Consider the following 16,805-nt stretch of genomic DNA (forward strand, 5'->3'; position numbering starts at 1 on the left):
CCGTTTGACGCAGGCGCGCACATGCAACATAGTTTTTGCACAAGAAGGCATTTAAGGGATAATGTATTGTATTCATTCAAGGTAAACTTATTAGACAGATTTATTTTTTTACCACAGAAATTATTTCAGGGACAGGGAAATATTAAATTGTGATTTTCAAAAATAAAACTTTTTAAAAATGTTTTCAGTGTGTGTATCAGTTCTTTTTGAACATTTCCATCTCATTTTAACAAAACCATGAAAATATTGATAGCCGTGAAAACTTTGGTCACTATAATCATGATATGAAATTTTCATCCCATCCCTAATACACTGTTAAAAAATGCAGCATTTTTGTCAAATCAACATCTATTTTATGTTACTTTAACTTAAAAAATTAAGTTAAACAATTTCAACAATTTTATAAGTTATTTTCACAAGCCAAACTTTAAATAGTATGTTGAATTGACTTGCAAAACCAAGTTGTTTTAATTTCATGCTGTATTTTTTTGTCAGTGTAGAGCATAATAAGTTGTCTTCACGGATCGGTGTAAATTTTTTTAAAAGCTTTTTTCATTACATTGTTGTTATGATGCATTTTAGGTCTGATTGTCAGATTAAGAGACCTGCTGGCCAGCCAACTAAACTAGCTAATGAACTACAGCTTGAAGTCAGGTTAAGCAAGGGCTTAACCTCGTAAAACCAGAGCTTTGGTTTGTCTTTTTTTTCAGATTTCTTCCAGCAATTTGGGGTTAGGAAGAACCAATAAATATAATAACCAAATATTTTTCTTTGAACATGAAGCAGTGCAATTGTCCAGTTGGACTTTTGTGTTCATACAATTATTTCATGCATTTTTTTTATCAACTTTGTTTTTGTGCTACAGAGCGTTCACCACACAGGCCAATCCTTCAGGCCGGGTTGCCTGCTAACCGCACAGCCGTGGTGGGTACCGATGTGGAGTTTGAGTGCAAAGTCTTCAGCGATCCTCAGCCGCACATCCAGTGGCTGAAACACATTGAGGTCAACGGCAGCCGAGTCGGGCCTGACGGACTGCCTTACGTTCGTATCCTAAAGGTAAAGAAACATTTTACTATCAAAAACAGTTGTTTATGTAGTGAAAATCTTATCTCATACTACAGAAATTTTGGTTCAGAACATTTATAGATAAACATTTTATTAAAACAATTTATTTGGCCTCCGCAGTTTTGGCCTTCCCTCAAAGGCTTTTGTTGCTGTGTCCAAAATTGTTTTCTAGGAAACTTTCCCCAAATTGCTTCCACCTCTGTAGACAGGAGAACCATTGTGAATGGAACAGGACTAACAGCTTTTAATAAAACTATGATCTGTGCTTTTGGCAGGCTGTCTTTATTTCATAAGATCAGTAACGCCTGTTGCCTAACAAGGGCATGGTGGTGTTTTTCAGTGAAGGTTGGGATCACAGCGATCGACAGCAATGCGACTTTGTGCTTGATCTCTGACATGTTTTGACCTCCGCAGAGCTCTGGGGTCAACAACTCGGACACACAGGTCTTGACGCTGTACAACGTGACAGAGGAACACAGCGGAGAGTATATATGTAAAGTTTCCAATTATATAGGCGAAGCCAACCAATCAGCATGGCTCACCGTTACACATCCCTCCCAAGGTAACCCACGACCCCCGCTGCAGAGATGTCAGTCAGTGCAGAAATAGACAAACATACACGGGCTAGACGGGGGTACAGGCGGGCGCGCTTAACATAACACATCTGCCCTCTGTCGTCTCTTGTTTTCTCTGGAGCCCCTTTTTGCAAATGATGCCATGGAAAATCCCAGCAGAGCAACTGGAAGTATTTTGGCTTTTGTTTATACTGGAAATTTCCTTCTTTCCATACGTCTGCTACACTCTGCCCTCCTAATAAGGGTGTGTTTTGTGCCCTCTAAAGGATTACTTACGCTCTCTTGCCCTTCAAAGGCTTCTCAGCGGCACCTTAAATGTGCCTGTTTAAATTCCTGTAACTCGCTCAGGGGCGAATGCTTTATTTTAGTCTGACAACTTGACTTTTTTCATGACTGCTCTGTTTCCATAACCAATTCCTCTTTCTGTTTTTAACTCCTAAAAATGTGTTGTGTTATCAATGTTAAAGGTGCAGTGTGTAACATTTAAAAGGATCTCTTGACAGAAATGCAATATAATCTACATAACTATATTGTTAGTGGTGTATAAAGACCTTACTTAATGAACTGTTATGTGTTTATTACCTAAGAATGAGCCGTTTATATTTACATACACCGCGGTTCCCATTACATTGAAGTCGCCATTGTGTGCTGGCATGTTTCTACAGTAGCCCTAAACGGACAAACTTCTCTATAAAGTGCGTTTTATCACTTCTGTATTTTGTCTTAGGGCCTGTTTACACGAGAACGCTCGAGGGTGAAAACGTAAAAATATTTTATCGGATGTGCCTTTCGTTTACACAGCGACGGCGTTTTGGGGGCTTAAAAAGCAAAAAAGTGAAACCACCCTTCAGAGTGGAAATCTTAAAAACGATCTACCGTCGCGTTTTCGTCTAAAGAGTAAAAACGCAAATGTCTGCTCACGGTGGCTCTTGTCGCGTACACGTTTACATCACAGGCATGCGCCAGTTCAGGAAAATAACAACAAACATGTCACCTTATTTTCATATGTCGAACCTTCAAGTTGCCATATCAGCTCTGATAAATATACAAGTCTTTCCAGCAGTTGTACGAAATATTCACAGCTAGTATTACTGATCAGAGAATTACCTCAGTCAAACTGTTGATGCGCCAATTCGTCGGAGGCAAACCAGACGGCTTTGGACGAGACCTGGAAGAACCAGGAAGAAGGTTATACGCAGGCACACGGACTTGGTGTTGTTGTGTGTCAGTGCTTAACATTGCCACCTGGAGTGCATACCACATCGAATATCACACACTTTTGCGTCACCATATGCACGCAGATTTCCCCCTCAAAACGCTCGTATAAACGCAGAATAAAAAGTGATGATGCAACGCCACTTTTGCGGTTTCTTTTCAGATCGTTTTCATGTAAACGTAGCCTTAAACAACAACATGTTTGTCCTGTGGCAGCTACCGTAGCTTCTCTATGCGTTTCGGTGAACGGTGGACTGAGCCGTTGATTGCAATTCACAATCTCACTGCTAGATGCCGCTAAAATCTACACACTGCACCTTTAATATTAAAAAGGAATCTATTAGATGCAGTATAACTACATTTTTTGCAGAATGGGCCATGCCTGAATTTAAAAGTAAACTGATAAAAAAGGGTATTATTTTACAGTAAACTTTGTGCTCCATATTTATATATTTAAATGTAATGATGCAGTTTTGGTCCTGGCGGTGAGTCTGCAGAAGTTTAAGGGTTAATATTACATTTTTTACTGTATTCCTCTATTTCTTTGAGTTCCTTTCTAAACTGTATAATGGTCTTTATTTCCTATTCTCTCTTTCTCCGTGTGTGTGTGTAAGAGTGGTTTTGTACAGTCTCTGCTGGTTATATTCCATGTGGCCCATCTCATGCATGTGAAGATAGATTTTAGGGTTGCGAGTGGGGTTATACGTCACCCTCCTCTCCGACGACTCGTCCTCAGGTGTTGGGTCTTTAGCAGGTGGAGTCATGTGCTCTTTTCTCCAGCTAACCACAAATCTCTCTGCAGGCTCATCGAACGATTCAGTTCCAGTCTTATTTTCTCTAGGGACGGTGAAGGACCTTATCTTAGGGGTTTCTCCAGTATCCGCAACCTTCTTTTCGTCAGTCTAAATCGATCAAATCTTCACCTCTCTCTCTATCCAAAATCTCGCCCTCTTTCTCCTCTTTTGGGTTTTTCCGGCTTCATTCTGTGGTTCTTTTCTCTAGACGGCAGGCGTCAACACCACGGATAAGGAGATGGAGATACTGCAGATCAGGAATGTGTCTTTAGAGGATGCTGGGGAGTACACCTGCTTGGCTGGGAATTCTATCGGCCACTCCCATCATTCTGCATGGTTGAGTGTCTATGAAGGTATCTTTGGTTCTTCTGGTTGATGGTTTCTTCCTGTCTAACCGCGGCAGTTTACACTGTGGGTTGAATTTAGTGTTGCGTTTAGACATTGTCAGTGCTAGCAGACAACAGCTTTTGTGTCATTGCGTGCAAAACGGTGGGTCTGTAGCGCATGACAATGCCAACTTTGTGTGCTGCACTATTCTTCAACCCACGTGTTTCTGCTTTTCATCTGTCGACTGACACTTGTTGAAATGTCAGCTGAAACATGTCTGAATGTCATGTTTCGTCTCTTTCGAAGCAAAGTCAAACCACCCGCAATCTCGTACGAAAAACTTTTCAGATTACTCGCATTTGGAAATGTTCCAAACCCATACCTATAACAGCGTAGTCATTTCAGACTGTGTACGGTGGTTTGGCAATGCTTTTTTCCATTTATAAAATGACTTTAACATTATAATATCCTTTCTCAAGTTTTTCAAAATTAACCCATTTCTAATTAATATTTCTTCATGCCTCAACATTAGACAAGCATCCCAAAGAAAATGACTTTGCTGTTGTCATTTTCTATTTGGGTCATATTTGATAAATAAAAATCTGTTCGACTTTCGAATAGATTTGGTTTATCAATGCTTGCCAAAAGTCTTAATCACAAAGCAAGCTCTTGCGTATGTGATGCCAGACTGTAATGTTGAGACATTCAACATTAGGAATGAGTTACATTTCATTCTCCATGTTGAATGTTGATGTTACCGCTGCATATTGCATTGAAGAAAACACTGGCAGTATGTTTTTCGACAAAAACCCGCACATGAGCATGTTAACACATTTCATATCCACCCTCATATTGTTTAGGTTTTTTTTTATAAAAACATGAGTAATCTATGAGATGCATTTGTCTGATTGCATCTGTGTGAAACGTATATACAATAAAATCTTTTGTGCACGTGAACTGTGTGAATGAAACCCGGTATTATAAACCCGAGCTTTGTGTCAGAAAAACAGCAACCAAATAGCTTAGGAAACATCTTTATCATTCTGACTCTTCGTGTAATTTTACCCCCATAACCTAGCTCTCCATTTATACCTCCTCTCGGATATTGTCTTCCCACCCAGATTAGCCATTCTTCTCCATTTACATTTGTATTTGTGCTGCAAATATAATGTCTCATATGAGCTCCTAATCTAGAAGCAAAAGCTGCCAAGTATCATGAGCAGCGGTTTCCTTCTCCTGCTTAGTCCCATAAGCAGAAGAATGTGCCGTGAAACCTGATCCATGAAAGAAGTAATTATGATGCTACAATAGGAGTTTGTGCTCCACGCAATGTGCCAGTCACATGAACAACTGTTTTTCCAGATTCGTGCCTTGGCAATTATTTTTTTGGGTTTGCAATTTGTGAATTCTAGGTGAACATGTAGGTTTATGTAAAGAGAGAAAGTTTTGTTTATCAAGCCTGTAAAGGCCTAATCTATACAATATTGAACCATTTTTTCAGTCTTTGTAGATTAATGCAACATCATCCTTTTAAAGTACGTCGAGCTCACTGCTTTCTGCCACCTTGCATTGCTCCCCTTTCCAAATCTAGCCGTTCCCCCGACTCAGCTGCCCAACCAGACGTACCTGGAGGTGCTGATCTACTGCGTGGGCTTTTTTCTCATCTGTGTGATGGTGGTGACCGCCGTATTGGCCAAAATGCACAGCTCGGCGAAGAAAAGTGACTTTAACAGCCAGCTGGCCGTCCACAAGCTGGCCAAGAGCATCCCCCTGCGCAGACAGGTAACAGAAAGTAGATAGGGGGTTTGATATCTTTACCACTAAACACAAACCTCTTTTTCGACAGCTTTTTGTTAGTTTTACATTAGCGTTAAGCTAAATAAGCTACTGTTATCAGAACCTGAAGGTTACCAAGTAAAAAAAATATGTTTTATCAATGAAGTTGTTTATGCTGAAATGAAAAATGTATCAATTGTGACACTAAAGGATTGATCCAGGTTTTTCCACGTAAGTTCAGCATGGTGTAATGTCATGTACCACAGGAAATATCTCACACATAAACATATGTCTATAGATACACTAATAAAGTAACTTACATTGCACAGATTTGTTTATAGCGCTGTATTGTTTGGAGAGTAAGCTTTAAGTGTTTCTGTGCAGGTGTCTATAGATTCCAGCTCATCAGGCGGGATGCTGGTTCGGCCTTACCGTCTCTCCTCCAGTGGCTCCCCAATGCTCTCAGGGGTCTCTGAATATGAATTGCCTCAGGACCCACGCTGGGAGGTACCCAGAGACAGGTAAAACATTTACATTGCCCTTTCAGATCTGATTATATGCATTGTTGGAAACAAATTGTGTGGTACGAACATCAGAGGTACACATTGTTACTAAATGTATACATCTCTATACCTAAATGGTACATATTAGGACTTTTTTTAAAGGATGCAGCTGACAGCGTGGGACCATTTTTTCTGGCAGTATAGTAAAGAAATGATTTGGGGGTATAAAAAGATGTTGTGAAAATGGACATTTATAATTTGCTACGCTGGTTAGTGCTGCCTCACGATTAGTCACGACTAATCGTTTGCAGAATAAAAGTTTTTGTTTACATAATAAATGTGTGTGTACTGTGTATAATAATTATGTTTATATAAATTCACACACATAAATGTATAATTTTAAGAAAAAAATATATTTATATAATAAATATTTATATTTATATTTATATATAATATAGATTATATATAAATATAAACATGTATATACACATGCAAATGTTTCTTAATTATATACATGCATGTGTGTATGTGTATTTATACATAATTATTATACACAGTACACCCACATATATTATGTAAACAAAAACTTTTATTCTGTAAACGATTAGTCATGACTAATCGTGAGGCAGCACTAACGCTGGTTTTAAAACAATCTCTGGGAATCAGATTGCTTAAAGGGGACAGAGAATGAAAAACCATTTTTACCTTGTCTTTGTTGAATAATGGTAGTCTACCCACATTCACAAACATACAAAAAGTGCTAAACATGCTAAACATCTCAGTCTCATAGAAATTCCTCTTTTAGAAATGTCAGCCAGAAAACAGCCCAATCTGAAAAACTGATGCTTATGACATCACAGGCATCTAACTGCCCTTCCACTTTAAAATAATTGGCTACATTTTGTGAGTGGCAGCAAAGTCAGCCAATCAGTAATGAGATTGAGAGTTAAGCCAGTAGGGGGAGCCAAATAGGTGCAAAACCACTTGTTTAAAATCCCCCACCCTAATAGAGCTATCTGAGAGAGGTTTTTAGGAAGCTTCTAAGGCATTACAGACCCAAACAAAAAAATTTTTGTCTACATGTCACATCACAGAACAAGGATAAATACTCCGTTCAATCATTCTATGTCACCTACCCTTATCTACAGATTGATGCCATCAAATCTTAGATATACTAAGGATTTGTTCAACAAATCATCTTGTTTGATAAGTCAACAGGATAAGCATGTCTGGTTATTTCACTTAATAGTCAAAGTTGGGGGTGGTACAGTGGGTAGCACTGTTGGCTCACAGCAAGAAGGTGCCCGGTTTGAGCCCCGGCTAGGTCAGGTGGCATTTCTATGTGAAGTTTGCATGTTTTCCCTGTGTCAGCGTGGGTTTACTCCGGGTACACCGGTTTCCTCCTATAGGCCAAAAACATGCAAGTTGGGTGAATCGGAAATACCAAATTGCCCCTCCCCAACCTATGTATAGATTTAATGTGTGTGGATCAACAAGTTCTCGCCATGAATATAGCGATAGATGCTGGAATGGTGTCAAGAATAAAGAAAGGTAGAATAGTCAAAGTTATATTTAATTCCAGATTTGCCCCCCAAAAAATTAAAGAGCCACTCCACTTTTTTTGAAAATATGCTCATTTTCCAGCTCCCCTAGAGTTAAACATTTAGGTTTTTTTGTTTTGGAATCCATTCAGCCGATCTCCAGGTCTGGCGCTACCACTTTTAGCATAGCTTAGCATAATCCATTGAATCTGATTAGACCATTAGCATCGCAATAAAAAATAACCAAAGAGATTCAATATTTTTCCTGTTTAAAACTTGACTCTTCTGTAGTTATATCGTGTACTAAGACCGACAGAAAATTAAAAGTTGTGATTTCCTAGGCGACATGGCTAGGAACTATACTCTCATTCTGGCGTAATAATCAAGGACTTTGCTGCTGTAACATGGCTGCAGGAGGCGCAATGATATTACGCACTGCCCGAAAATAGTCCCCTACTATTTAAAGTAACCAAAGGGACTATTTTCGGGCAGTTCGTAATATCAAATAGTCCCTTTGGGTACTTTAAATAGTAGGGGACTATTTTCGGGCAGTGCGTAATATCATTGCGCCTCCTGCAGCCATGTTACAGCAGCAAAGTCCTTGATTATTACACCAGAATGAGAGTATAGTTCCTAATAGGGATGCACCGATAGGATTTTTTTTGGGCCGATACTGATTTAAACAGACAACTTCTGGCCGATTCCGATGCCGATATTAAACACTTGTATATAATACTATACAGTTGGTCTATTAGCTAGTTTATTTCTGCATCAAATTATTTTTACTGAACATGGATTAAATCTAAATAAAATTTAAACTGACCAACAAAATAAGAGAAGCACAAATTAAGCTAAAACAAATATAATAAGACTGTATAACAACCTTCAAAGGTTGTTTTTGCTATTCAGCATTTATTTTATTAACAACATTAAATCATTTTTTACATATAATGGATTTCTTTATGCAGTTAATTAATAAACAATCGGTATTGGCCTTTCTCGTGCTATTGCCGATATGCCGATGGTTTCAAATTCATCAAAAATCGGCCGATAAATATCGGCGGCCGATACATCGGTGCATCACTAGTTCCTAACCATATCGCCTATATCTAAAATGTATTTTATTGTGTGTATATATATATATATATATATATATATATATATATATATATATATATATATATATATATATATATATATCTTGTACAGAAGAAGCTGCAAACTTAATGCTAATAGTGTAACGTTAAAGAGTAATTGATGCCTTTTAGGAATAAATGTTAAAGTTGGGTATTTGACACATTGTGTATTAATGTTGTATATTTGTGTGTGTTTGTATCTCAGGCTGGTTCTTGGAAAGCCATTGGGTGAGGGCTGCTTTGGGCAGGTAATGATGGCCGAGGCTGTAGGCATGGACAAAGACAAACCCAGTCGTGTCACCAAGGTGGCTGTCAAGATGCTGAAATGTAAGTGCTTACTTCCCACTTTTGGTCTAAGTGTAAACTCTTCCTGGAAATCTGTGTCTCATGAGGAATCTGATGGTCTGCTGAGCTCTCGTCTCTTTTCCACCTCGACCCTGAAGCATGTTAATCGAGCTCTCGTGTCACATACCACACCAGAGCAGCGGGTGTTTATTCTGGCTCAGGTCCTGTCGTCTACCTCTCCTTTAGCAAGTGAACGGCCAGAAACACCAGCAAAACCGTCTCACGGATACACAGTGTGTGTGTGTGTGTGTGTGTGTGTGTGTGTGCAGTAGCTTTTTAAAACCTAACACAAATATACTTCAGTTTGGCTTTAAAAGGAAAGGATAGTCCACCAAAAAATGAAAATTGTGCATCATTTACTCACTCTCATATTGTTGTGAAACTGTATAAATGACATAAAATTTCGTTCTGATGAACTTCCATATATGAGGTGCTTGAAAGCCTATTTTATTCGGAAAACTGCTTTAGATATGGTTTGGGAAAAGATTGCACTATGCTGGTAAATGCAAATATCTGTAATGTCAAATATGGTAAATTAATTGTAAACAAAATGCAACGTACATCAGAAATAATAGAAGTTTAGCCTACCTTGTATGTAGGTGAGAGTAAAACATAAACCAATTGAATGTTGTGTCATCTCCTAAGCTATTTATCTCTCATGGCTGGTTAAGGTTGAAGGTTGCGTGACCTGTCATACTAAGATATGCGTCTTCATCGATATTTCTTTTTTTAGCCGACGCCACAGAGAAGGACCTGTCAGACCTCATCTCTGAAATGGAAATGATGAAGATTATTGGCAAACACAAGAACATCATCAACTTGCTGGGAGCCTGCACACAAGACGGTGAGTAAAGGAGGAGGCAGAAGGACGAACGGGGGGATGGAGACATTTAGAGATGATTTCATCATTTTATTTTCAAAATCAATTTGTTATTGGCACACAACTCTTTTTAATTTCAGGAGTAATGAATGTTGTCATGAGACAAACTATTGCGATTTCACAAACTAGAAAACATCTGTTGTTTTGTTTAATTACTTTAATGGATGATAAAACTGACAGAGAGAGAAAAAGAGATTAATGAAAGACTAGACATTTGTGGATATTTGGCCGTTTTGAGATCAGCATTGGTGATAATGGTTTGATAGGCTTGTCATTGGAAGGTGAAAGGGTGATATAAAAGGCTGAAAATGCAGTCATCTATAGCTTACAGTAATGGCCAAATGCTATATGCAGATGGGTGAAAAAAAACTTATTTATTCAGATGATGAATAAATCTGAGTTTTAAAAAATTGATCATTTTTGGTTTTGTGGTCGAGAGTCACAAATGTGTGTCAAGCACTGACTGTGATCAGCTTGTGCTATAATTGTTTGTATTTTTCTGCTTTCAGGTCCACTTTATGTCATTGTGGAGTTTGCATCAAAGGGTAATCTGAGGGAATATCTGCGTGTACGTCGTCCTCCTGGAATGGAGTATTGCTATAACCCTGACCAGGTGCCTGTGGAGCACATGTCAGTCAAAGATCTGATCTCTTGTGCTTATCAGGTGGCACGTGGCATGGAGTACCTCGCATCCAAGAAGGTTGGCATATCTGCTTTTCTGTACCTGAAACAAGTTTTTATGCACTGACCGCATTTCTTGTTGATGTTAAAAAAAATCATTCTTAATATGTTTTGTAGGCAATAAGGTTCATTTTTAATTGTTTATGTTAACTATTACCTAAAGTTTATATATTAACTTGCATTAACTAAATACTGAAGATTTATCTTTCTAAAGATCTATTTGTTGTTAAACTATTCATCTCTTACTTTATTATTTGATCACTCTATCTATTTATTACTGTATCAGACATCTTTTTTTTCTTTCTTTTCTTCCTTCTGTCCTTTCTTTCTTTCTTTCTTCCTTTTCTTCCTTCAGTTCCTATCTTCCTTCCTTCTGTCCTTTCTTCAATTTTCCCTCCTTTCGTCCTTTCTTCCTTCCATCCTTTCTTTTTTTCTTCCTTTCCTTCCTTCCTTCCTTCTGTCCTTTCTTCCTTTTTTCCTTCCTTTCGTCCTTCTTCTTTCCTTTCATCCTTCCTTCCATCCTTTCTTTCTCCCTTCCTTCCTTCCTATCTTCCTTCCGTACTTTCTTCATTCCTTCCTTCCTTCCTTCCTTCCATCCATCCATCCTTTCTTCCTTCCATTCATCCTTTCTTTTTTCCTTACTTCCTTCATTTCATCCTTCCATCCTTCCTTTCTTTCTTCCTTCCCTTCCTTCCTTCCCTTCCTATCTTCATTCCTTCCTTCCTTCCATCCTTTCTTCATTCCTTCCATCCATTCTTTCATTCTTTCTTCCATCCTTTCTTCGTCCTTCCCTTCCTTCCTTCCATCCTTTCTTTCTTTCTTCCTTCCTTCCTTCCTTCCATCCTTTCTTCATTCCTTCCTTCCATCCTTTCTTTCTTTTTTCTTTCCTTCCTTCCTTTCTTTTTTCCTTCCTTCCATCCTTTCTTCCTTCCCTTCCTATCTTCCTTCCTTCCATCCTTTCTTTCTTTTTTCCTTCCTTCCTTCCTTCCTTCCTTCCTTACATCCTTTCTTCATTCCTTCCTTCCATCCATTCTTTCTTTCTTCCTTCCATCCTTTCTTTCTTTTTTCTTTCCTTCCTTCCTTTCTTTTTTCCTTCCTTCCATCCTTTCTTCCTTCCCTTCCTATCTTCCTTCCTTCCATCCTTTCTTTCTTTTTTCCTTCCTTCCTTCCTTCCTTTCTTCCTTTCTTTTTTCCTTCCTTCCATCCTTTCTTCCTTCCCTTCCTTCCTTTCTTCCATCCTTTCTTTCTTTTTCCTTCCTTTCTTCCATCCTTTCTTTCTTTTTCCTTCCTTTCTTCCATCCTTTCTTTCTTTCATCCTTCTTCTTTCCTTTCATCCTTCCTTCCATACTTTCTTTCTTCTTTCCCTTCCTTCCTTTCTATCTCCCTTCCGTACTTTTTTCATTCCTTCCTTCCTTCCTTCCTTCCTTCCATCCATCCATCCATCCTTTCTTCCTTCCATTCATCTTTTTTCCTTCCTTCCTTCCATCCTTTCTTTCTTCCTTCCCTTCCTACCTTCCTTCCTTCCCTTCCTATCTTCCTTCCATCCTTTCTTCATTCCTTCCTTCCTTCCATACTTTCTTCCTTCCATCCATCTTTTCTTTCTTTCTTTCTTTCTTCCATCCTTTCTTTCTTTCTTCCTTCCTTCCTTCTATCCTTTCTTCATTCCTTCCTTCCTTCCATCCTTCATCCATTCTTTCCTTCTTCCTTCCATCCTTTCTTTCTTTTTTCCTTCCTTTCTTCCTTTCTTTTTTCCTTCCTTCCATCCCTTCTTTCTTTCTTCCTTCCCTTCCTATCTTCCTTCCTTCCTTCCATCCTTTCTTTCTTTTTCCTTCCGTCCATCCGTTCTTTCTTTCTTCCTTTCTTCCCTTCCTATCTTCCTTCATCCTTTCTTTCTTTCTTTCTTCCATCCATGCTTCCTTCCTTCCATCCATCCCTTCTTCTTTCCTTTCTTCCTTCCTTCCGTACTTTCTTTCTTCCTTCCTTCCTTCCTGCCATCATTTCGTCCTTTCTTTCTGTCTCTCTTTCTTTCTGTCTTTCTTTCTTTCTTTACTTATTTTGGCTAACTTAATACTATTTTGAACTTTTAGACTACGCTTTACTAAGGCAACGTAAAGTTTTTTTCTCATGGCTTTACCTCATCTAGTTGAATTATGATACCTTGTGCATTATTTGATGGCAGTGAATTGAACTGTATTGCAAAGTTTTGCCCAAAGTTGACTATACTATTAAAGGAGCATTTCACCCGTAGAAACATTAATCTTTATTGAAAGTGCGTCATATTTGTAGTCGAAATGTGACATATATTTCTAATTTGGTGCCTATTTGGCCAAGAAAAGTGGTGTTTGTAGTCTCACGCCCTCAACAAAGATATTGGACTTCCTTCTTTCAATGATGCAAAATGATGATTTTTGCACCATTGAAAGAATGAAGTGCAACACTGAAATCTGTATTTCTCCTGTCTCAGGGAAAACTGAGGAAATGATGCATGACCATTCAAAAACATGACTGGGGTTCTAACGATACAAAGCTTAATGCAAATGGGTGAAGTGTCCCTTTTTTTACTCAATTGAGAAAGTTTTATAGCTACGTATTATTTTTCTGTTAAACGCATACCTGACCTGTCAAATGTCTCAAAATAACCATCAAAGCAACGTCGGTGGTAACTGTGGTATAAGATGAATAATTAACTCCGGTCCTTTGGATTCCTTACATAAAATGTAGAAAATTCTAGTATGAAAGAAAGGCAAGAGGTGTGTACAAACTGTATATCTGAAAAGCTTGTTTTGCGAGTTGGTATTGCGCCATGCCTTTGTCTAGACTTTGATGAACTGTTTCCTTAAATAAAGTATGCATGTGTTTGTGTTTTCACTCTTCAGTGCATACATAGAGACTTGGCTGCCCGTAATGTCCTTGTAACCGAAGATAACGTCATGAAGATAGCAGACTTCGGCCTTGCTCGAGACATTCATCATATTGATTATTACAAGAAGACTACCAATGTAAGAATCATATCTAAACAGAAAACATTGTCTTTTTATTTTTTGTTATTTTGTTGTCTAATTGCTGTATAGTGTATTTAACGAAACTTTTAGTCCATCCCAAACAGATATATATTACAGCACTATTTCTCACTATTTTGCTATTGTATTATTTATCACCACTGCTGTAATAGCCACTTGGCCATAGGTAAAAGTGATGTGTGGGTCATTTTTTTCCAATTTTTTGCACGCCCCGCATCACTGTATCTATTTTTACAACCTGCAACCATTAAATGACATACTAGGCATTGTAATGTAAATGACAACAAGCTTTATTTCTGCACATCACTAATAGGTAATATTTAAAACAGCACGTCTGCAATCCTAACCCGAGAGAAAAACCGGATAGGTGTTTCATATAGGTGATGAGTTTGTTAATAAAGTATTCGTGTTTTCCACAGGGTCGTTTACCAGTAAAATGGATGGCACCTGAAGCTCTGTTTGACCGCATTTATACCCACCAAAGTGATGTGTACGTTTTACCCTATTCTTTTTAAATCTTACTTTGATATAAAGTCGCGCTTCGTGCAAAGTTAGCAATGCTTAGTAATGTTGTTTGTGTACTAGGTGGTCATTTGGTGTGTTGCTCTGGGAGATCTTTACTCTCGGTGGCTCACCGTACCCAGGTGTGCCTGTAGAGGAACTCTTTAAACTCCTAAAAGAAGGCCATCGCATGGACCGCCCCTCCACATGCACCCATGAACTGTATATGATGATGAGAGATTGCTGGCATGCCGTTCCATCTCAGAGACCTACTTTTAAACAACTGGTGGAAGATCTGGACCGCACCCTCTCTGTGACGTCCAATCAGGTGAGTCTGTTTTAAAGACAGCCCAGATAGCTTGAAAATGCTCAACTTCTGCTCATAGCGCTGCTTCACATTTGAATGTGGTTTTAACTTAGTGCTTTGTGGTTTTAAGGAGTATCTGGACCTGTCTGTATCTCTGGACCAATTTTCTCCAAACTTCCCGGACACGCGCAGCTCTACCTGCTCTTCAGGTGAAGACTCCGTGTTTTCTCACGACCCAGGCGCTGATGAACCCTGCCTGCCCAAATTCCCTCCACACCCCAACCGCGGAGTGCCGTTTAAGAAGCGCTGAGTTCCCTAAACTCTCACATCTTCAGCTGGCTGGACTCGGCTCACGAACGTTTGGAGTATTTGAAGCTTTTGCCACATACGGAGATGCCTGGAGCGAAAGCGCTTGGAGATTGTGCGATGTTACGGTTTGGAAGAGAACAAACTGGGCACACGTGGACCCCTCTTACCTGTTGTGGTTGTTGTAAAGCTATAGGGCACTTGAGTGCAAGACATATAACATTGCCTTGGTGGTAGTAGAGAAAACCTTGTTGGAGTTTTTCGTTTTTGGACATTTATTTTGTTGCTCAGACCAAATTCTTAATCTGCCCGAAATGAATTGTGACAACGGGCACACATCTGACTGACTGACTGAAAGGACACACAACCTTTCTTGTAAATACAGCTAGAAATGTATAAATATGAATATATATTTACACTCTACCTTTATTTTTATTACACTATTTGAATCATGTCGCTTTTTTGTACCAGGATGCGTATATGTAGACCTTAGATGTGTAGCTTTTTTGAAAGGGACGTTACAAGGTCCACGAGATTGTAGATGAAATTATATGATTAAGAGCTGATATATGGCCAGTTTTGTACGTTTTCTGTATCATTGATGCATCCTGGCAGAAGTGGCTCAAAACTGCTGCTATCTCAGATGGTACCCAGTTAAGCTATATGTATATAGGCTACCATTGCTGAAAAGACAACGAAGCCTACTTTACGGTTGTTCTCTTCGTATCTCTTCATATCATAAATAGTCATTGCTTTTTATGATACGGTCTTTGATGATGATCATAGGAAAAAATTCCAGATAAGCACCCATTCCAGAGAAAATAAACGTTTTGTTTTAAAGGGATAGTGCACTGAAAAATTAAAATTTTGTCATAATTTACTAACCCTTAAACTATAAATGTCTTTGTTTTGCTAAACACGAATATATTTTGAAAAATGGTAATAGCCAAGCAGATCTGGGGCACTATTGACTCCCATATAATATAATATCATGGAAGTGAATGGTGCCCCAGATCTATTGGCTATTAACATTTATATCTTCATTGTACAACTGGAGGGTGAGTAAATGATAACAAAATAAATTTTCGGCACCTCTTTAATGTAATGAAAACACCTGCATGTCATTTATGTTAATCTAGGATTGCATCCAATAAAATGCTGTTGACAAACAAATCACAAAAACTTCATAAACAACCTTGTAAATATCTTACTGACGAGTTTACAACATAAATTTGTGTTTACAGTCCAACGGACCCTCACATTTGGCGTGGGTTAGTAGGGGTGATGATATATTATAACGTGCAGCTTACATTGTAAATGCCAGGTCCGAAAGCCGAGCGTGGCGGTTAATGCTTTATTTATAGTGGTACGAATGACCGTTCTTAGTAAGGTACTATGCTACAAATGCATGCAACTGTTACCAATGGTGACTGGCTCACATCCAGTGGCTGATGCATCACGTCTTGATGCGGCCAAGTGATTCATTCTGGCCAGAACCGGCTCGGGCTCGTGAAGTCGAGGCTTGATTTATATGACTGAAGTCTACAGTTGAAGGGTACGGGGTATACAGCAGTTTCAATTTATGACTGTTTGTGAGTGTACAATGTGTTTATAGGACAGCTGCGGTAAATTTTAATTTGCGGTACATTGTTAGGTTCTGAGAAAGGTAACGCAGGTCAAACAGATGGACTACTGAAACATTTGTTGTATGTAACACGTGCATTATAATTGGAAATGTTGCAGTGCAGTTTAGTAAACTGCAATAGTTTGGCTCAAATTCATCAATAAATGTATCAGCTTTTAGTTTCTATGTGCCCTCTTGTGTCAGATTTT

General features: G+C 38.7%; 1 protein-coding gene across 5 annotated transcripts in view; it reads left to right on the plus strand.

Moving 5' to 3' along the window:
• The window catches only part of fgfr1a (fibroblast growth factor receptor 1a), a 44,761-nt gene extending 27,981 nt beyond the window's left edge, over window positions 1-16,780 (plus strand). For 2 of the 5 annotated variants that reach the window (XM_073867554.1, XM_073867555.1), the window contains exons 7-17: window positions 866-1,056; window positions 1,480-1,627; window positions 5,568-5,764; window positions 6,137-6,273; window positions 9,138-9,259; window positions 10,011-10,121; window positions 10,667-10,857; window positions 13,715-13,837; window positions 14,278-14,348; window positions 14,444-14,687; window positions 14,797-16,780. In XM_073867554.1, coding sequence (XP_073723655.1) covers window positions 866-1,056; window positions 1,480-1,627; window positions 5,568-5,764; window positions 6,137-6,273; window positions 9,138-9,259; window positions 10,011-10,121; window positions 10,667-10,857; window positions 13,715-13,837; window positions 14,278-14,348; window positions 14,444-14,687; window positions 14,797-14,976 — 1,715 coding nt within the window. In that variant the 3' untranslated portion in view covers window positions 14,977-16,780. Of the gene's footprint in view, window positions 1-865; window positions 1,057-1,479; window positions 1,628-3,857; window positions 4,003-5,567; window positions 5,765-6,136; window positions 6,274-9,137; window positions 9,260-10,010; window positions 10,122-10,666; window positions 10,858-13,714; window positions 13,838-14,277; window positions 14,349-14,443; window positions 14,688-14,796 lie in introns of all 5 variants that reach the window. The other 3 variants (XM_073867558.1, XM_073867557.1, XM_073867559.1) reach the window with 3 other exon arrangements.
• Window positions 16,781-16,805: the final 25 nt, after the last annotated feature.

This window comes from Misgurnus anguillicaudatus, chromosome 5 (genome assembly GCF_027580225.2).
Source record: "Misgurnus anguillicaudatus chromosome 5, ASM2758022v2, whole genome shotgun sequence".
NCBI classification, from domain to species: Eukaryota; Metazoa; Chordata; class Actinopteri; order Cypriniformes; family Cobitidae; genus Misgurnus; species Misgurnus anguillicaudatus.